The 24,130-nt window shown below is 29.4% G+C and overlaps 1 protein-coding gene across 1 annotated transcript in view; it reads right to left on the reverse strand.

Annotated features, from left to right (window-relative positions):
• The window catches only part of LOC125072300 (paired box protein Pax-6-like), a 47,993-nt gene extending 24,537 nt beyond the window's left edge, over positions 1–23,456 (reverse strand). The window contains exons 1-3 of the mRNA XM_047682875.1: positions 23,372–23,456; positions 22,673–22,838; positions 19,099–19,279 (exon numbers count right to left, since the gene is read on the reverse strand). Of these exons, the coding sequence (XP_047538831.1) occupies positions 19,099–19,279; positions 22,673–22,838; positions 23,372–23,456 (432 nt within the window). The remainder of the gene's footprint in view (positions 1–19,098; positions 19,280–22,672; positions 22,839–23,371) is intronic.
• Positions 23,457–24,130: the final 674 nt, after the last annotated feature.

A 24,130-nucleotide genomic window follows, 5' to 3' on the forward strand; every position in this document is an offset into this window, starting at 1 on the left:
TTGTTGACGACCCCTGTTCCCAACAATGACGGTAATGCACTGCTTTTTTCGACTCGGATCAAAATACTAAACTAAGTAGGCGAGCGTTGTATTCGGTGCTGTGCTGTAGTCATTTTAGTGATTCCAGTAATTGTAAATTCCATTTTTAAATATTTCGTTGTTATTTTGTAGGAAAAATACTTTGTTTTTCTTTTATTGTTTTAATATGCATAGTAATAAATTTATAATATTTATTTGTATATTCTTATTATTAAAAAACTTCTTGTGTTTGTAAAACTGACTTAATTAATCTTGATAAAGAATAAATGTTTACTCGAATTTTAATATATAAAATAAAAAAATATATGCAGTTCAAATATATTATATACTTATAATATTAAAAATATATATACATATATATTTATTAAATATAAATAACGAATTAATATCAGGCGACAACGAAACAAAATTAATAATTCCTTTGAATATTACAAAATCGAATCGATCAATACAGACCCTCTATTTGCGCGTTCCGTTTTACAAAACGTTCTTTACAAGATGGGTCGCGAAAATAAAAAAAAAAATCGCTGTTTAAGCTTATTGAAAAGTATTCTCGCCCTACGTTCACGGAGTCTGAGCAAATATAAGATAATTTTACCGCTTCACCTCACCCGGTATTTAGGGGGCACCTTTCATACTTTTTACTTTTCCGTTTGACGGTAGGTGCACGTTGTAATGTAATTTATTTTATATTCAAAACACGTTTAAGCAACTCGGATTAATTTAAATTTATGACCGTACGTTTATGGCGTTAGTATTTATTTATGCAAACTTAAAAAATATTAAAGTTACTTCCATATTTAAATATTATATTTTTTTATTTAAAATAAAAAAAAAAAACAAGTCTATACGTTTAATGATTTTACTATCCGTACAATGAACATCTTTACTTTAAATTATTTTATTTTCATATGTACTATGTTTTTTATATGTATGTATATTTGATTATTATGTCTAGATATACTTTCAAAGCTGTGAACGCGTTGAAAAAAATAGTGGCCAACTGATGGGCACTATTTTTGAAGCACAAGCACACTAGTAAAGTATTATGACGTTTGGCAAGTGTCAAGCGTGGCTGTCACACACGTCAAATTGGCCCGTTTATTATATCGAGCTATACAAATAATAATCTAAGGTATATAGTTTATTTACATACATTTATCCTCCACAATTTTCCTTTTAACTGGTATTGCTATACCAGGAGTATTATTAAATTTGAACAAAAATGTTGAACAAATAGAAGTCGTTGTCTTAATAAACTGGCTTATGGTAATATTATTATACCCGAATTTGTAAATTACGCACTTTAGTTTCGCCTTCTAAGCTCTACAGTTTATCTTCTGAAGTAAAGGGAGTTTGACGTCACAGAGCCAAATCGTTATATTTTTATTTAATATATTTCGTGTAATAATTGCCAGTACAAATAAATATTAAACTTACAAGTAAATTATCAAAAAAAATGACATATTTTATTTTATATGTACAACTAAATAAAATTACAAACGTATAATAAATTTTGACGATTTACTCCTCTTTCCAGTTGTCACATTTTCCGCTAGACTTAAGAGTGTTGCCAGAATAATAAAATCCGACAAAAATAGCACACGGCCGAGCTGGCGGAAAATTGATTATTGATTTGTTTCATATTATTTTATGACACGGATAAGGGTATCCGAGGGATGAAAGGATGCGTAGAGAATAATTGTTCCGGACGTAAACATGTGATCGAGTGTAATCGATGACGGTTTTGATATCAATTAATGAAAATTTATGTTTATCGATTATCGAAGTGATAAGCGTAGTTACGATTTGTCTTTTATATTTATGTCAATATTTTCTAACTCATTCATTACGTGACTGCTAGTACTATAAAGTATTGTTATATTATATACAGGCATAGGCAATATAAACACTATTAAATTCAACCTGAATTCCAATTCCAGATATGTTGAATATCCATATCGATAAGAATTCACTTCGTATCTCACTCGTAAAATATTGACAATCGATATGTCAATATTTTCTAACTCATTAATGACTCTATCAATTCTTCATCTCATTTTTTATAAATCATATTAGCGTTGTTAGTTGGTTTTTTTTTTTCAAAGTAAACATACATATCGCTTAAACAGGCTTTTGATATATATATAAAATAAATATAGAATCGAAAACGGTTTCTCAGATCATAAAAAAATAGGGAAACATTATAAACTAACACTAAGTTACTTTTCAAATAAGTATATTTTATGTAAATAAGTTTAGTTTATTTTATTTATTTATTTTTACCGTCATAATTGCTTTATCTATTCTTTTTAATCAGTTTAATTAGTTTAATTTGAAATTATTACTAAGCACATATATATATTTTTGTCGTTAATTTAATTAAGAATGTAAAATATCATATATACGTTTAAAACATTATTGAGTAATTTTAAAAATTATTTGTACAAAATTTACGGATATAGTTTTAATTAAGCCCATTAAATTTATTAATAATAAGCATAAATAATTATAGCAACAGGACGTTGCAACAAATTTTTAATTTAACAACTAATATTATAAAAGTAAGTCATTCATAGAAAAATAATTATTTTAATTTATTTAATCAAACAAATTTCGAAATTTTTATTAACATAAACAATCTATACACCAAATAAACTATAGTAATACTTAGCGTATTATTAAAATATTTATTAGTTCTTTAAAACTCCCATAATGAAGTGGAACAATTGAAGGGTCAATACAATTATGCGTTCGTCTTTGAGAGTCAACCGAATTGCAAAAGTTGATTGTGTTAACGTCGCGAACCGTCGATACTCGATGATTTTATTTTAATGACAATAAACGTCACTATTATTAATAATAATATAGTATAATAGTGTATTATTGCGTTCTACGCGGGGATGAACGCATGAATGGTTAAGAATGATAGACCGGGACATTATTTTAGAGCCGTTTATGTTTTGTTCAAATATTCGTTACTTTTGTTTGGGGCGAAAAATTTTCGGTTTAACGCGTGTTATATACGTATACATCGTTCTTATTGAAAGAAACGTATTTTTTTTGTTCCGAATAAATTTGGAAATTCCTTTAACGATCAGATTCTTAGTAGGTGGTCTTTTTATGTTATTAATTGTTTTACGATTGTTATTATATTATATATATATTAATTATTATATGTGGTGAGATATATTCTAAAAAACATATTGCACAGTACTTTTTACCCATTGAAAAAAAAATAACAAAATTATTAATAAATAACATTTCCTTTTTTTTTTAATTATGCTATTAGAGATTACACATTATTGTAGCAAGGGTATCGAATATAGTCTAAAAAAAACCGCATAGGTTACATACAACGATATTGTATCTATTTAATTGTTGCTGCGTTTATAACAGTTCTTTATGGTGCTTAGAATGTTTCCCGTTGTCAATGCTCAAGATTACATTGGTCCAGTTAAATTTCGCATAAAAAATATTACTAATAACTTTTCAAGATATTTAATATCAATTAATAATATACTGTATAAAATTTATATTACATTAAAGTTTGTATGGTGTTGTTTCTTGTATTCCTCAAAATGATTTTATTTCGTCATTCCCGTTAGTGTACAATTGACATAAACGTTGAGTTAATCAGAAATGTTTTCTTTAATAATTATTTGCTATTATTCTATAAAATATTACAAATAGTATAAAGTCCCAAATTAAATATAACTTAATATTAAAAACTATCCTATTTATTTTATTTATAATGATGATTCATATTAAATAAAACATTTCATATTCAAATTAATTCAAAAACATTGAACAAACCAAGTAGCGTTTAAGTCGAACTAACGTAACACTTGTGGCATCTCCCTTAATTGTGGACAACTGACGATCCATAATCGCCGAATTAAATCTCGCGTACAATCGAAAAAAAAAACTCATAAATATTCAACAGTTACCCATCTCGATAGTGTTATTACATTTAATACCCACCCTTGAACAACAAAAACCCCGAGAGGACATCGTTTAAGTACAAAAGCGACACTGCATAGCGTCCGCCGCATAAAATTATAATAAATATCGATAGAGCAAGACGGTATTAATTTTCTGTACGTGTGAGTGAGATAGAAACACCGGTCATCCCTAGTATGACTTCTGTGTTACCACATTCGTAAATTTAGTAGGTGACAATGCAGTGACATGGACTATAGGGACATTCGTTCTGGGGTAGGTACGGTAATAAGTCATAACTCATGTTAACTCGAAGGGCATCGTAATGACTGTGAACTCTGATTCAGATGAGATCTATTGTTGGATGATCTCGCTGTCAACGTAGAATTTCTTTTTAGGGTGCAGTGTCATCTGTGAAATTATTGTAAAATGGCTCTAAATCTCGTCAATACCGCACAAGGGACCACGACGCACTGTTCTCGGACACCCTATATAGATTTAAATAAAATTCATAAACTTACAAAATGACATTTTAATTTAAATAAATTTAACAAAAAAAATGAATAAAATACTTTCAGTTTTAACGTAGCAAATGGCTACGGCGTAGCTTATTCGTAGATCTTTATATTGAATACTATTCTTAAAGATACCAATTAACTGTTATATTAAACTTGGTTAATATTTTCAAATATTGTTTGTGCTCATATAGTTAATTCTATAGTTATCTACTTATTTTATTGTATAGTTTTTTATATTTGTATAATTGTGTCATAATAAAATGTTACGCCGAGGAAATAATTAATTTAAAACTTCCAAAAGTCATTTGACTTTAGTAAGCTATTTTTTAAATTATCGATTTGGTTCTTGAAGACGTACGCCATTCATTAGTTACCGTAGGAACGGAAGATGACTATATATATTTTTGTTCATTTCATATGATTGTATATAGCAATTCTATATGCCATTGGAATATGTCATACAATTTACGTTTAAGCGAATAAGTATATTTGTGTTTAGTTAAGCCACTAGTTATTGAAGTTCTACAATCGTAATTCGAGTATTCATCCCGACCGAGTATAATATGACTATTCAATGGTATCCCAGGAACGCTAATCCCAGATTGGCTAATGAATAGCTTACTCGTTTGAGCCGTAGCTAACATTAGTCACATGCAGCCAATATCGCTCGCTTTGATACATACGTTATGCTCGCCACAAAAGGCTTATCGATTCATTGTTTTCAGTTTTCGAGTTTAATTTGACTAGCGTTAGTGGGAATATCGTTTTTGATTGGGATCTCCAGATACAGCAACGATGTTAATTCTGTTCAGAGCATTGGATTATATTAATCATACATTTTAAATATTTAATTTCGATTAAATAAATTATGTATTTTCGTATATATAAGATATGAACTCAATCATCTACGTAAATAGAAAAACATTGTATTACCATTATATATTAATTCGATTATATATGAATACTTATAGTACTTTAATGTGTACAATTTTAATAAATATTATTTTATTAGTTTGTAGTACCTTTATTTACTTTTGATTAGCTCAAAACACTTTTGTTTATTAATTAAACAAGATAAATAAGATTGTTAATTATTGAAGCTATTTAACTAACTTATAACAAGTTCTAATTAATAAATTAAATTTACTACAAAAATAATGATAGACATTAAATTTCGTCTGCTAAAGTTAGTTAGTTAACAGTTAGATCCATACTCTTTCTATGATGATAAAACACACACTGTTTTTATATGCGACCAGATCAATACACGAGTCACGTGACTGTTAGTACTATAAGGTATTGTTGTATTATATATAGGCATAGGCAATATAAACACTATTAAATTCAACCTCTACATATCCATATCGATAAGAATTCACTTCGTATCACACTCGTGAAATATTGACAATCGTTTTACAGTGATACGCCATTTTGATACGTATTCTATACATTTTATAATTATTTTTTAACATGTCATATATAACACTCTGACATTTCAAGCTCGTTTTGTGCGAGATTCAAGTTTCTTGTTACAGAATAGCCCGTATACTGTTCGACCGTTTCGTATATTTTTTATCACTTCATTGGATTGTTTGCTGCTTAAACAAAAAAAATGTATACGTTATTGCTTATTGTCAAACGATTTTATCAAATCAATCGGTTATAAGGCGTCGTCTTCCGAATCATCACAACGCTAAAACTGATACAACAAAATAAATCGATTAAAGGTAAGGTTAAGTTTAAACATTGGTATATTAAACCGAGTTCATTTTTATAATATATTTTAAAATGTATTTCTATCTCACTATAAACCATATTACGTAACTACTGAGAGCGAAGTGGATTAAAATTAAGCTCGCGTAAAACTCATAACATATGTCGATATTTGAGTGCCGCGCCGAGGGACGCACCCTAACGACTAAATAAGATTTTATTTAAAAAACAAATAACTCAGATTCATAGACTGATATTTAACTTTTTTTTTTTTTCGATTCCATTTTCAAAAATATATCGAATGTTCAAATTTCGTTCATCACTTAAATTATATATTTTAGTAATGTTGTTATTAAATTGAATTGACAATATCAAGATAAATATATAATCGATTAGCTATGCCTTAAAGACAAAGTTGACAAATATGATAAAAAAATACATATGTTATTAGATTTTTATTACACATTCGACTCGTTGTAGGTTCCAAGTATTTTGAGCTTTTTTTGTTAGTGGTAGCGGTGGTGTAGCGTTATAAAAAACGGAAAGAATCAGTATTATACGGTTAAATATTGAATTGTATGTTTTTAATTCATGTCTTTTACATGATTAAAGACTCGTTTTTAAATACATAGAATTACTTTAAAAATACAATATGTGTTTTTTTTTATAAATTTTATTATATGTAATAATATAATTTATATATATATTTCAATAGTATATTTTTTTAGAAAAATACTAATAATTCATAACGATGACATTTCTTAAAAAATAAAAAAGGCATTGTGTAAACTTTGAAAAATATAAAATCCTAATTTATTAAAAAAAAAAAGAATATAAATCCATTTTTTAGTAAATATGATTTTTTTTAGAACGTTTATAACTAGCTATAGAAGTTAGTAAATTTTAATAAAAATTAAATATTCATTCTATAAATAAAATAATCTATACCTAAAGAAAATTCTATTACGGTAAACGGGTAGCGTTTCTAGTAAACATTTGTTTATATCTTAAGCCAGTTTAAGACAGTCCGGGGTCCCCACAAGGCATTCTTTGGGCCCTCCCGCCTGACTGAACATCAAACGATCAAACTTCTACAGTCATAATCAGGCGTTTAGGCTTTCTTTGATAAACAACATTTACGTATTTAAGGGAATTTAATTTGCGTTTATGTTATAATTTAACTTAAATAATTTAGTTACAAGCTTCACTACCTTTTATCTGTAATAAAAATAGAAAAATAGTCTTTTCGAAAGTATGTTTTTGGGTTTTAAATATCACCAGCGCTTCTAGACATACGATTACATGGTCAATTTCCCACCAACCTTGGAAACGAAGATTTTATGTCTCACCCACCCTTAAAACCGGAACACGACACAACTAAGTATTTCTGTTCGGCGGTAGACCACGTGATGAGTTTGTGGTACCTACTTAGACGGGCTTGCATAAAGACTTTATTGAACAAATTGAGGTATAACAGTTTTGTATAGTTCCACTACAAAAAAAAAACTTCACAAATAATTCATAGAGATGACAACAGCACTATTTGTAAGCCAAAACTTAGATTTCCAGTGGATATTATATATGTAGATATTCTATATATCTAAACCTTAAGCAAAGATAGCTGAGAAGAGCATTCATTTTAAGCTTATCATAAATCATCTCGTAGTTTGCGGTGAAATGCAATATTGCGAAAAAACCTGATTACGTCCATTTTAATTCTGCGATATGTGTTCCATCAACCAGCTGTGAATCACTGGGATGGAAGAAGCCGAACCAACCGCTTAAAAAGAAGACTTTGCCCAGAAGTGGGATTAAGGACTGTTATACTTTCGTTTAAGATCTTCGTGTTCATAGAACACAACACAACAAGTATACAATAGTAAACAAGTTATTGAATGTTTAACAGTTTAAAATATATTATTAACAATTTTTAAGAATTTATTTTATACACAATTTTTTACTAAACTAGCAATTAATCTTATATACGTAAACTACTTTAGTTTTGATTAAATTGTTGGTTGAAAAGTTGATTTATCATTTTCAGATGACTTCTGAGAAGTCACATAGTTGATCTGTGTGCTGGTTGGCAAAATAATTAAAATAAAAAATTTTACCATCGCGGGCAGTTCATATAAAATGTCAAAATTAACGGTTATCGAAAAAAATTATAATTTAAGAAAACCAATGTATAAAAACATAAAGTTTTGTTTGTAAAATAAATATAATTTTCTACATACATATATATACAGCGATATATACCGAGAACGGCGGAGGAGAGTGGAAGTGATAATATAATATATAGAGCGTCTTACCGTTTGCCGTCAAGGCACACGAATCGTTTTTCCCCCCAATATATATTTTATACCAAAATAATATTACCATAGTATCTATTCTAATATTGTTAAAACGAATTCGAATGCAACTCTGTCTGTTACCTTTTCGCACTTAACCTGCTAAACCGACTTAGATAAAATTTCTTATGGAAGTAGTTTGAATCCCCGAGAAAGGACTATACTATAGGTACAATTGGGGGTGGCGTTTGTGTGCTATAGGTAAAATTTTCAGCTTGTTTCTTCAATAAACTTGTACACTACTCTCTCTAATAATAATAAGGAATTCTCACTCTGTGATGCTTCGTACATTATGATACTAATAAGTTTTTAAAAACAATGCATTTTCGTTAAAACTGTTGACGCTCATAAGCTTATTTGATTCCATTCCGGTTATTTGAAACATAATGCTTCCAAACAAATACGTTTAATTTCGTGTACCCCAATATGTTGCAAGTTGATTCTTATCTCGTATTTTATCTTATCAAGTATCTGTTGAAGTTCTATTACTCTCCTCTCGTGTTCGTATGATCGGCAAAAAAAGTATAATTAAAATAAATCTGTCTCCAGACAAATATATATATTTTATAAGGAATTAATTGCGTGTAGTAATTACGGCACATGAAATAAATGGAATTAAATCGTATTTATTTATATTTTTTCTTCATTGTTACTTCACATATGTATTTAATTACAGTAGATATTTAAACCTTTTTATTTTGATATTTAGAAATATATTTAAAATATATATATGTAGATACCTACATATAGATTTTTAAGCATCTCTACGCATGTCTTGGCTTTTGAAATATACATAACAAATATTTTAAGCCTCAAACAGAATTTTATTAAAATATATTCGTTCATGGATTCTGACCACAATATTTTTGTGCTGTCTGTACGTGTGGGATCAGATTCGAGTGGCATTATTTGAAGAGGAGTGGGCAGAACGGTAGGATTAAGCGTTAATATACACAATCCCTTCACTGGCTACGGATGTCTATATAATTTTATTTAATATAAAATATTTGTTTGTTTATACAATATTATATCTTTAATATTAAAAGTAAGTTTAGTTTAGTTTTATTATCTAAATTTTATGACGCTGTTATATTAATACAAGGAACAAATATAAAGTCGTAAGCTGTGTTAGATGACATAAAGTACATTAACTTCTTTGTGACACTTTATATATGATTTTGACAGAAAAGTCTAGTTAATTGAAAAATTGACAACGGAACTATTGACTCAAACATTATTGAGAAATAAAAAAAAAATACAATCTCAATACTCATTGATTATTACAATTCTATAAACAGACTTGAAATAGATATCCACTATCAAAATCTCTTTAGCTTTAAGAAATCAATATTACACACTATAAGTGGGTAACATTACCATTGTTTTTATTGTAACTGTATTTTTATTTTTAGAGGTTTATAATTGTTATCTTTTTATTAAGCATTAAGCCGTATCTTTTGCCTAAGTTTATGCTTGTTTAGTTTCTTTTATTATTATTATTATTATTATTAATTTAAGAGTGTATTACTTTTTATTGTAATTCAATAGTGCTGTAAATACCTGTAGTGGTGTATCACATTGCATTGGTCCGTGTACTATTGATTGAATTGTCTTTGTGTATATGCCGATGGTGTTTCAAATAAATAAATAAATAAATTATACTGAAAAGTGTAATTAAACAGTAAGGAGATTTTTTTGTTGTGAAATTTAACAGATAACACAGTCAAATCATCTCTATTATCAGTGTTCATTATATGTATTATTATATATAGAAACAAAAAGACAAACAAAATATATATAACGTTATGAAATTAGTCAAAAATAACTCTAAAATCCATATAAAATTTATAATATACAAGCAAATTTGTTCAAACGGCATTTATATTAGAGACACAATAAAAAGTATCAAAATGCCAATAAAACACTTGAGAAATGTTAAAACATGCTCAAGTCAATAATAATAAGGGGGTAGAATACAAAAATTGCATGTTTCTAACTCGCACGTGCCTGTGCCATACTTATCTCGCATCGTTTCATCCCCTCATCCGATCATCCAAAAGTGTATATTGCATTCTCGCCTTTAAAAGCAACGCAATACGTACCGACAACTTCTCGCTTATATTAGCTCTTATATACGTAACAATAAATATCATTTTAGAATAACATTGAGTGCGATCTAAGTTCAATAAGGATTAGCCATTATTTTAAGAAATATTCGATCCTAAACCTATTAGTATTAGGAATCATTTTGCAGTATCAATAATGTAGAGCTGCTAGTTAGTGATAATATTTTTAAATGGAGATTTAGTTATTGAGTTCCTTGACCTTAAGTGATTGATAAGTGAATTGCGAGGCTTATTTAAGTACTTTTTTATAAATCTTTTTCATAGACTTGAGTATAAGAGAGATGGTTTACAATTTGTATTCAAAGAGTTTATTTAAAACAATATTAATTTTTAATAAATAAATTATTTTGGAATCTCAGAAGGTACAATTAAAGTTTTATACAGCTATTTAGTATTAAATTTCCAATAAATATTTTTATTGGAAAAAAGAAAATCACTCGCACATATATATACATTATATATACATTATATATACATATATGTATATAAATAACATCCAACTAAATGTATGTGGTATGTTTATTGCCGTTCCAACTTGATTGACCTAAAATTTTGCAAAGATATTTTTAGTTCTGGTAACAATACAATCTATAATAAGTATACAATGTTATTCGTTTCATTCGATCAAAATATTCTTAAAAAAAAAATTATAAAGTTGTTTTTTTTTTTTACTTTTCCCTTTATTTACACGTTGGGATATCATGTTGTCTGATATCTAATAAAATAGATAATTATAGTTATAAGTATTGTGGGCGGAGCGTCCGACGGTTAGTACACGTGTCGCCAGCCCCTATTGCATCTTACCTTGTAATTAACTTATTATGTGTGGGGAATTTAGATCATATTAAATTTTATTGTTAGACGAGGTTTATTAGAGTTCACTGGTGAAAATATTACTGGTATATAATATTAAAATCAAAATACTCTTTATTCGAGTTAACTCATAAAAGCCATTTAGAACTGTAGATACAGTTAATACCGTCAAATTACATATTCCGTAATGAAACAGTCTCAGTAAATAATAATAAAATGATGTAAACGAAATGATGCTTAAATATTTTATTAAAATAAAGTGATTTATATTTTATTTAACGTTTGCATAACACGACTGAGATGCGTAGTGTTGTATGTCAAGATAATTTTTAATTAAATAACATTAATGTCTTAGATCGTTATATTTATACACTAGCTATTGTTAATATTACACTAATTATTCAGAAGGAAATAATTAATTTTTAGTCTCACTTATTAAGTACACTTTTTTATTTAAGTTGATACTTGCTTGCTAGAGTACTCTAGCTGTTGCAAGTTGATCGGATGACATTAGCGTTGAGTTAACCTGTTTATAAAGTGATATTTAATATACAGTTATGTATGATTTTAAAAGATTAAATATTATTGAAAATATTAGAAATTTCTAGAATATGAATATAATTGTAATATGTGTAAGATGAGTTGGATAAATATTTTTTTATGTTATATAATGTTTTGTATAATTGTGAACTTGAGACAATATGTAATTATATTAAATACAATAAAATGTGATAGTTCACATGTAAAAAGTTGTGATATAAACATTTTATACGCATTTACGTTTATATAATATATAAAGAGTTTGTAATGTAGGGTTGTCCGCAAAAGGCCACAAACAATTTGCCTAGATAAAACCGCAGATTGTTGGCATCCGACCTTTACGATAATATACTTGAAGAGATCTATCTTTTATAAGATATATCTATAAAATAAAAGATATAAATATATATTTTTGGAAAATAAGACAGAAATTATTGTGTTGTAATTAATGCTTTATGGTTAGCGTTTATATTATTATGTTTGAAAATAAATTGCAGTGGAACTATTGAAACTCGATGGAGATTTTGGTCGTTAAATGTATGAAAATTTTATGCGACATTGACTTCAATGGACGACATATTTAAGGATATTTGCTTAACAATTGCGTATCATTAAGTCATTTTGAATATTGTCAAGTTTTGCTTTTGACAGAAAAGCATTGGGGAACACTACAATTAATAAAAAAATCGATTTTCGAATAACGACATCGGTAGAATAGCTGTGAAGGAAATTGTAATAATCGCCTTCTATACCAATTTTTTTTTTATGATTATACAAACTTTATACTTATTACTAAAATATAGAAAAAAGTCTGTATCGATTAACTTCAAAATGGTCAGAATTTTCGCAGATAAACAATTCAAAAAAGTTTGATTGTGTTTTCTTATTCAAAAAGGCACATAATCGTCATAAACTCGTGATGTTATAACAAAGTCACCGCCGCTTGCCCCGCAGCGATACTTGCGTGTGACATCCCAACAAACAAACGTGACAAGACAACTGTAGCAATACATATTTATTTGTTCATGTCATTACGTACTCAACTCCACTATAAGCTTTAAATCCAGCGATTGTGGTATTAATTTCCCTCCGACACTTCTTAGTTTTAACTAACTTTAACTATATTTTTTTGAATACGAATTGAACTTTATTGCATTTAAAATAAAATCTATTTTAGCTTCAGTTAAAATCAATAAATCTTTATCCGATGTGTTAAACTAAAAGCAATCATATCACGGTGCGGTGTAGTTAAATTTTGAATGTATGACAATATTAGGTCCATACATCGGACGCGAGCCAGTCGCGTGCCAGCCACGTGCCATTTTCGATAATCTCCTTTTCTGAGGCCTTTGTTACAATTTGTTGCGATAGCCCTGTGAGATCTTAGATATGCTTTAATGATATTTTAAATCAGTGTTCTGTATGAGATATTCATTGGACCGATGATAGGCAATAACGTGGGATGTAAGGGATATTTAGGTGAAATATGGTTGGTTGGTGATGATTTGATATTTACCACTAAATAAATCCATTATCTTTAATAATTATTTGATAATATATCCTACTAGACCACATTTAATTTTATAAAAAACCTGTAGATATTTTTTCTAATTATTAAATTAAAAACTCTTTTAATAAATCGTTAGTGAGTGGATTATTTACATGATATAAGCGTTAAGTTAAAATTTTGTGGTTTTCCTACAATATTCGGTAGTTTTTCTCGAGAAAATCTAATGCAGGATGCAATTTCTGTTAGTGTCAATAAAATAGAAAATTTAATTAATTTTAGCAGGATGAGTATGGAAAAAATAAACGGTATGAAAAATATATTTGTTTGTTTTTGACTTAATAAACATCCCGTAAAAACAAATCTCACAGGAATTTCTCAAGAAACAACTTCATGAGATTTTCTTAGTCAAATGTAAAGTGAATTTGTTTTTATATTAAAAAAATAAATGTTTGACTTTAACTTCGAGTTACGCATGTTTATGTATATACACACGCTTCAAATACTATTGCTTAATTTTTTTTATAGAAAAATTAAATTTAATTATTTTTTTTATTAATAAAGAAATTAATTTATTTGATAGAAAAAGTAAAAAACCGGTTCGATGAAGAAAATACTCTGAAGTGAGTAGAACCGGCGTAAGAAACTCAGCGGGTTATTTTAGTCAAATTTTGTAGTTGTTCTCAACATAATAATTGGATACACCATGTGTTATTGTAAACAACATAGTATTTGTGTGTACGCTACGAAAATTACTTGACTTTTTTGATCCATGAAACATGAATAGCATATTATAGGGGTATGTATTTATAATGTCTAGGTTCCAACTGGCATATTTTGAAAACCTTATTATTCTATAACAAACCATTTAAACTCTTTATATTTCTACAAACTGCACGTTCTGTTTTGTATGAATGTTCAAGATTATATTGATGATAAAAAAGCGTGGAGTTAATGCTTGTTAACTTCCACGCAGGAGACATAACATACATATATTATTGTATTTAACTAACATGACTGTATTTTTAGATGTTGAAAAAGAGTAACGACATACCGAGTCTCTTGCCGGTTCTTCTCGGTAGAATCTACATTCCGAACCGGTGGTAGCTTTACTTTAAATAGTTTGTTAAATGACGATTCGAAAGTGCTTGTAAAAGCGTACTTGAATAAATTATATTTTGATTTTGATATTGATTTTGTTGATAAGAATGATAAAAAACCCTAAGTCCACTCTGTTTTCCTTTTCAATAATTTTGCATTTTGAAATATCAATTACACTTTACATATTTTCCAAATGAATCAATATAACTGTCATTATAAATATGTAAACCATATTATAAATTTCTAATAATATATCCACATATCAATATCACGAGTGCTATTGAAATAAATTGCCGATAAGGGTTACAATATAACAAACAAAAAATTGCAACGGCTGATGGCGAAGTGACAAGAAAATATAGCTATATAATAAAATAAAGTTGTCATCCCCATGCCGGGAGCGTGCTAAACGCATTAATTTGGCCTGCATTTAGTGGCCCGGAAGTGATTTGCTACGGGAACATGCGATACCATGTGACAACCCTAGTCCATGACTATATCAATTAAAATGGAACCCTATAATTATGACCGTTAATCACATTTTTCATTGGCTGAAAATTGAGTTTAAACGGGGCCGATTTTTTTGGCTTCGTTAGAGCGAAGGGCCTTTACTAAAGGCTTAGTGACATCATGTTTGCTGTTAAACTACTGATTGTATTATGGTTCCCGGTGAATATTTTAAGTATGGATGGCAAAATCTAAAACTAAAAGGAAGTAATATAGAAAAATGTTCAACTGAACTGTCAGATTATTGGAATGTCGATTTTTGAGTCGTTGAAAACGAAATTGGTTCGGCTATTTTTGTGTTATTCTCTAACAAACATAATTGGACCGGAATTGGGAGAATTCAAATCGGTAATGTCCTTATTTGTCTAATTTGAGATATATATTATTTGTTGATTAATTTTAGTAATAATCAGAATGTAAGATAGAGAAAATTGCTATTAAAATAATTATTGTTATATTTAATTCAGTTATAATATATATATTTTATTATTCGAGGGAGATTTAACGCAAATTAATTTCTACTTCATAAACTAAATACTTACATTGTTTGAAGATCAAACGGAGTGATTTGAAGTGTTATTTTATTTTGTAATTGTGGAATTATTGTTGTTTTTTTCATTCTTAATAATAATGAATATGGCTTATAAATTTTTTTATGGAACCGTTAAGCGGACTGCAAATAGCACTGCAAATAGACACTGGTACTGAAAAGAATATTCATCATAACCAACCCTGGGAACTGAGATGTGATTAAGTCCCTTGTGTTGTAGTTACACTGGCTCACTGAGCCTTTAAGCTTGAACACAACAATACTTATTGCTGGCGGTAGAATATATGATGAGCCCTTACCAAGACGGGATTGCCTTCAATTAAATTGACGTTATTAAGAACGTCCATTATTATTGTATAATATATAAATATATAAAAACAATTTATAAAAGCTTAATAATTCATATGAATTTTTCGTCGTCATCTTAAGTTATCCTTTAATATTTAGAAATTATTAAGACTATAGTATACACTTTGGCAAACAAAACGAATGCGATTAGTTTGCGTGAGCCTGGAATAATGGATCGACCGACAAGGATCAAAATACAACAGAGATACTGTTTGACTGATGACAGTTTTTTTTTGTCAAACAATAAAAAAATAAATCTACATTTCAAATTTTATTATTTAAAATTTTATTTTGTTTTTCTAACATCAAACAGAAATATTAAAATTTAAATATATGTTGATGATAACAAATAATTATCATTTGTATATACAAGAGTTTGTTTTAAAAACGAAATGTTCTTAACTCTGTTCGATAAAATTAAGTATATAAAAACAGATATCTCCTTTACCTTTACACCAAGTCCTGCTCAAAGTTCAGCAAAATATTGAAGACCTATAAGTCAACAATGGTTCATTTTAATATTTTTAAAGAATTATTTCGTAACGACACAAGTGCGTATCGCCTAACAAATGTACGATCTCCTTTAGATAATCCTTGTCGTATGAAATAATTTTCCGATGTGCATAAGCGAATGACGGTATACATAAATTTAAACATCAAATATTATTTACGGTAACTTAACAAAATTCGACGTGAACTCGAATCGGATCGATGGTTAATATATTCCACCTTTAAGCACTCTCGAACTGAAGTACCTAAACAACGGATTACTTTATATAATATGTATATATATTCTCTATGTGAAAGTGTACAGGTGGAATTAAAAATGTATGTTTTTTTCAGACTTAGTCGACTAACAAAAGTCAAGGTTTTTCTTTATATCCTAACAGTTTTATTCCGTTACAAATTGAACCCAAGGCTTTACCCGCGCGTAATTTATAAAATTTTACCTTCGGCACAGAAACTTTTGACCCCCATTTTATCTGAGGAGTCTTATAAGTCTATGTCTTTCCCCTGGTCTCAAACTATCTCCATGCGAAATTTCATCTAAATCTGTTCAGCGGTTTAAGCGATGAGAGGTAACAAACAGAATCACTTTCGCTTTAGTAATATTATTATTAGTAAAGATTTTCTTACTGTACCTTAGTACCTATTTCAAATGTGTCAAGAAAACATGGATTTTTCTGTCATATATGATTTTCAATATCTCATATATCTAATAATCTAAATGTATGAAAAAGATACGAAAACTCTTTTTTTTTGTGATGATGTGTGAATTTTTCTAACACTAACTTTTTTCCTTTCGTGGCTTTCGGTAAAGGCACATTCAGCCCAAAATAATTTCGCCAACTAACATCTCGTAAGTTAAATCCCATTGTTGTACTGACGTTTCCGGTTATACACAAAAAATATATATGTACTATGTAAAAAGTATTTAATATATTATCTTTTTTGAGATCCAAGGATGTATCCATATTTTCATAATTTTATTTTACGTCGTATTATAAAATAAACACATCAATTAAGAATAAATATTAAGAATTACTATTAAGATTTCTATATTAAAAAAAACTGATCGTAGTACTACGTAATCTTTTGTTTCCGACTGTACCTGTCTCCGGAACCACCCTTAACGGTTCCCTCGCAGATAACTTAAAGACTTTATCCCCTGTACTGGAATTTTTACGGCAACAAAACCTTCATATTTTCTTTATTCATACCGTGTCAAAATCGCTCCCTCTCAGACGGTGGAAAAGAGATAGACAACCAACTCTTTCGCACTCATTAAAAAATCATATCTTTGTCCTTTTTTTCGACATACCATCTATATTATGTTTTTCTCGATCTTGGTGCTATTCAAAGTCGGTTCTTTTTCTAAGCCGTCAGCAACAGGGTGATGGCGCAAAATCCTTAATTAATTTATGTTAAGTACCGGAGGGAACATTTTTGTCGTAAAGGATGTTTAAGAATTCTCTAGTCGTTAAAAGTAGACATTAGCACAATGATATTTTCGTATTCATAGCTTTTTAGGAGTTTTTTCGCTACATTACACATTACGTTAAAGAGTTGAATCATAAAGACGGATACTAAAGTTTTTTTTTATCTTAAATACTGTAAAAAACGAATAAAATGTTTATTTTCGTACTTATTTTTAATTATGTTACGAGGTATATAAAATTAATTGAATGCATACTCTATAACTTTGATTATTAATGTATAATACCTTTACGGAAGAAAAGAAGTATGTTTATCTTTAAAATGTGTGTAAAAGCATCCTATATACGAGTACGTCATATCGTCCAAGTCCCAGAAGGGAGCGGCTTCGTATTCAAAAAAAAAGGAAAGATGAAGAAAAAAGCTATAACGTCATATTGTTTTGCCACGGTAGGGGGAGGAGAAGGGGAAAGGAAAGGGGAGTCCTGTATAGTGCTGGGGAAGATAAGGCGTTATAGCACCCTGTATATAATCGAACTATAGCTACCGTTATACGACACCATTGTGTTTTTTGATGCCCTTTCGTTTTTAGTACTCAAGAAAGGCGTTGCCGTAAAATCTTCGGGTTCATATTTCGTGAAAATTTTAAGACAAGGAAAGATATCTATTTTTTTATTAACTGTGTTTTTTTTATCTGGAATATTTTTTACTACTTTATATTATATTAGTAAAAATGTGTACAACATTGACGTTATGTTCGCGAAATAGATTAATCTTAATTCATTTTGTATTCAATCGAAAGACAATGACGTAATAATACTATGAATCAAATCAGTACTAACAAAACACTGTGACAATACCAACACTATTAATTATAGAGTAATTATGAATATCTAACGTGAACTTAGTTACTGTTATACTTAGCTCACCATATGCCTTATATGCATTTTTAATATTGGTTTAGATTTAGTTCAAGTCGTGGACCAATAAAAAAAGTTATCGAGTTTTCCGTCGAGTCTTAAATTTAACAGGGTTTGCCAACTGTTACTCTTTATACGTCAAAGGTCGAGGTCATTGTAACAATTTAAAAACATATAAGTGTACTCACGCTTGGAATGTTATCCGAAGTGCAGACTCCTTCGCTTAGAAGACGGTCTCTGATCTCCCACGCGAAGATAGACGGGCACTCTCGCTTGTATTGGGCTATCTTGCTCACCACCTCCGCTGTGGCCACTCGTGGCTTCGAGCCGCCTATTGCCCGAGGTCGAATCGAACCCGTTTCATAATACCTAATACGTACAATCAAATTAATATTATTAGAAAACCAAATTGGTTGAACACTAGAAAATCATATTTCAAAAATAAATTGCAATATAATAATTTTTTCAAAGGACATACATATAAATCAAATCAAATAAAATCAATTTTATTCAAGTCAACTTTACAATGAAGCGTTTTTGAATCGTCCATATTGAAACACTACTACCGTTTCCGAAAGCAGCCTCTAGCGAGAAGAAACGGCAAGAAACTCGTATAGTTGCTCTTTTCAAATAAGCAGATATACAATGCTGTTTTACACAATAACTAGCATCCTGTGATGGAACCCGAGCCTAAATACAGGCGTTTTTTTTTCTAAAATGTTATTATAATAAATAATTAGATTTATTTATTAATTTAGTCTTGTCTATTAGTGTCATACAAAGTTAAAGAAACTAATAAATTTATCAGGGTAGTTTATACGAATCTTCTCTCGCCATTCGTGTACCTTTTACGAAATTTAAAGTCTGTGGTTATAATTAAAAGAGTAGATAACGTTACTTGTTATTTTCGATTATAATATACGTATAAGACCTCGGTCTCAGCTCCTCTTCGAAGATGACAAACTACGAATAGAACGAACATCCACGCAAGTCACTCATAGATATGATAATAAAGATATAATAATAATTTTAAAACATAATTGATTAAAATTATCATTTCTGTATATAATTGGCACTTAATGTGAATTTCAATAAATTTCAAGTTATTTTTTCTTTCATCTTCATTTATTTTTGAACAATATGCAATACCAGAAGCAAGTTAGATGAGGAGACGACATAAGAAAACTAAGCATGCTTTTTCCTCGAAGATTTCTTCCAGCAGCCCAAGAAGGAAAAAATACTATACATAGACAAGAGGTAACTAGCCACATACAATTATACAAAAGAAAATTCCAGTAAAAATCTGTATCATATTATATTTTATTTTATCTTAAAATTAATTAAGTATTTTTTTTGTAAATTAATTAAAACGAATTCTAAACCTTCTTGCACAAACTGTCACCTACGGTGATACCATCGCCGGTGGGGCACCGTGGTGTCAAGTTCCCGGGTATCAGGTTCGATACCTGGTTTGTACTTTTATTCGCCTTGCCGGCCAGCTGTCAGGCATTTTATACTACTTCTAACTAATAATATAGTAATATTATCTAACACTAATCCCAAGTTCATGTGTCATATTATATTAGGTTTATTTTTCTAATAAATTATCTAGTAAAATTTGTAAAGTAACCGCCCGTAGATGCCACACTGTTGGACAAATATATTCTCTCCTAGAGAGTAGTATTCCAGAATTTCATACGACTCATTCGGGGCTTGATCACCGCTGAAGACGAGACGAAAAACTTTTCGTATTTAAATTTATAATTATAAACACGAATTAAAAATATGATAATTAAGGGGTGCTTGTTTGAATTCGAACACACGATCTTTGATAGGATCCACAAATTCTATCTAACTATTTAAAATTTATAACATTTTTTTTACAATAATTTACAATTTTCTTGTATTGATAAACTTCTATGAACATTATTTGTCGACTCTTCTTATTAAATTAACTATGAAAAATAATCAATAATAATTGAATTCAAGTGATGTTAAAATATATTTTGTTACGTTTAATATAAAGGATATATTACATTAAATATTTACAGTAAATAACGCAAACATAAGAAATATATGTATGTTTTTTTTATTTCAATTTATTTCTGTATTATTATTATAATACGTGTATTGTCATAAAAACATCTAACCTCAAGTAAAACAAACAAAAAACAATCTACATTCAATGCACGTGAAATAGTATTTCTCAAATTACATCTCTTAACCAACCTTCGCAGTCACCTTGGCTGTTAATAGCATTACCAATATTAGAAGCCCGTATTTGTTTAACCACTTCCATCCAATCTGAGGTCTTTTTAATTTGGCAAGGTTATTTCACTAGTGCTAGGTGTGGTCACAAGTACATTTCTGTGGTCACAGCCAGTTAGATATGGTGTTCGTTTCAACGGCATTTTTGGGATGGTTTCATGTAACATAATGCCATAGTTGGTTATGTATTATGACAATTGCGGCTTGGACTAGATCAATACTTCGCTGCTTCTTATTGAACCATGAACGTAAGGTTAAATATTTTCTGATTGCTTAATTATTTTATAAACAAACTAAAATGTTTTTGATATTTATTTTATATTCGACGGTTAAGGACAAATTCTGTTAGGTTATTGTCGGGTTTCTTCAGTAGGTGCTACGTTTAGAACCTGCATCGATTGGATAAATTTTTGCTACATGTATTGTGACAAATATATATTCCACCAGCGCATACCACTACGGAATAGTGTTGGTATAAAGTCCAAATTTATTACCAGCAATTTTTTTTTATCTAACACTGTAAGATTTACAATGTGATCTATTTCCTTACTTGTTTTATACACTGGGCATTACAATTCTAAACGAGGCATTATGTATTTTGTACATAATGAGAATACTATAACTACGTTATGAGACGTTGATTATGTTCCAAACAAGTCAAGTTATTTATTATTCTCTTATTACAAAGAGACGTGACGTTCGTTTATAGACGAAAAAAATATACGTTCAAATCCGCTATTCTTTTTTTTCTGAATAATTTTATCATAACTTTGGCTTTATTGGAATCTCTGACAATGTGTGGGGTCTAATACAGACGAGAATATGGGATGATAGGTATCTAAGTCACATTTATTTTTCTTATATATTTTATAGGAAAATTTATCTTCGTATTTTTCTTATTTCTTGAAAACTGAATAAAAAAGGCGTTAATTTGAGTATGGCCTTTTAGAAGATCGTAGCATCTCATTATAATTTTTTTAGTATTTAGTTTATTATGTAATTGGATTTTTTCATTTTTTATAAAAAAATCTAAAAATAGATTTTCTATGATTCCTTAATATCTTAAAATAAAATTTTAGATTTATATTTATATATCAAGAAAGTTAGTCGACTTCTATATTATTCATCCAAAAATTGTAATTGTATTTAGCAGTTGTAATATCATGGATATTGTAAAGACTGTTGAAATGTTTTGATACTGCCCAGGGATAGAATCCGCAGAGTTTAACAAAATAAGATGTACTTAAATGGTGTTTATAATCTCATGTAATGCTCAGCTGTGGAGTAAAACATTAAGAGTAAATGGCTTGTGTGCGTAATAAATCATACTACAGTAGTATGGTAGACTAAGTTCTACTATCCTTGCCAAAAATTGGGTTACGGGCTCCTACTTTATTTTTGAAGATTGTAACTCAGCAATAGACACAACTATGATTTCACACGAACAATTTTTAATATCCTTTACCATAAACTAAGATTTGAATTCGAACAAACCTGCCAAGTATCTTCGACACGCAGCCGTTGGAGACCTGCAGGATACGGCTAATGTCGCAGGGCCTTGCTCCCGAGTGTGCGAGCTCCACGATCTTCTGCCTCGTGGAGTCGGGCAATGGTCTGCCTCCTACAAACACGCCGCCGAGCTGGTTAACACCGCTGTGCCCTGTTCACCACAAGCCTGCTTACTCCAATTAATCACGTTTATACGTATGACAGACTAGTACAGGTGAAACGTCACAGGGATTTTATGGAAGCTTTAGACAACACAAGATGCTTGTGGTGCAGGTGTACTGAATAAAATAAATGGAGTAAATTCATAGTGACTATATATAATGTACAAACATTATATATAGAATAATTATTAAAATTATATTTTGACGCTTTTTATAATAAGTCAATATATCCTGAAGTTATGTTTATTAAACAAAGTCCGAATTTCTCCCCATTATTTTGAAACGAGTTCTTGTTTTCGTTAAAATGTAAATGATAACGAAATCAACTCAGTAGTCAAATGTCGAACGTATTATATTAAAAAAATGTATTCAATTGAATTAAAAAAAAGTATCAATCATTAGAGACGTTAAACTGTAGATTTCAATATGAAAATTTTGATATATAAAAGCGGATTTCTTTCTCAATTAGAACAGATAAATAAGTTAAAACGATAATGTAAATGGTGGTCACCATTACCTTTACCTTTGTGCGCCAGGTCGTCCATGCGGTCCAGCATCGCGTCGGGTGGCCACGGGCTTATCGGCGCTAGTTGCTGCGCCGGCAGCATCGTGTACACCCCGTACTCTTCTATGGTGGTGACCTAAAATTACAATGCCATTAATTATTTACCATTATAGTAATAAAGATACAGTCGATTCCTAACGGCAAGTGAGTCAGTTTTTACCGATCTTTTCTGTATAATCTATATCTTGAATTTGTGGAAGCTTTATATTTAATGTAAATATATAAATCTATATAGGTTATTTATAAAAAATAGGTTTATATTTTAAGTATATTTACGAGATATATCTTAATCCAATTTCATCACCTACTCAATTTTAAGTTGTAAAGATACGTGGTGAATTTTGTGGCAATGTGTGTTGTATATACATAACTTATCAATCTTATCATAATTATAAAGTATTAAATATTTAGAAAAAAAAATGTACTAATAAGGAATAGTTTATTAGACGTGGGAATTATATAGGTTCATGTATATGGTGCGATGATGATGTCATCCTGAACAATTTCGGTCACTGCAAGCAATCTAACCTAACAGTTCATATTATAGTGTGTGTGCAAGCACAGGTGCGCTTTCTATTCCCATAATCTCATAATGAGACGAGATAGCAAATCTGACTCGTCCGGAAACAGTTCAGGCACAGCACCGTCGATTTTACGCGCTTCCAGGCACGGCAGTGTAAACACTTCCAACTTCCAGATTCTGGGCTGTTAACGAGA

This window comes from Vanessa atalanta, chromosome 21 (genome assembly GCF_905147765.1).
Source record: "Vanessa atalanta chromosome 21, ilVanAtal1.2, whole genome shotgun sequence".
Taxonomy (NCBI): domain Eukaryota; kingdom Metazoa; phylum Arthropoda; class Insecta; order Lepidoptera; family Nymphalidae; genus Vanessa; species Vanessa atalanta.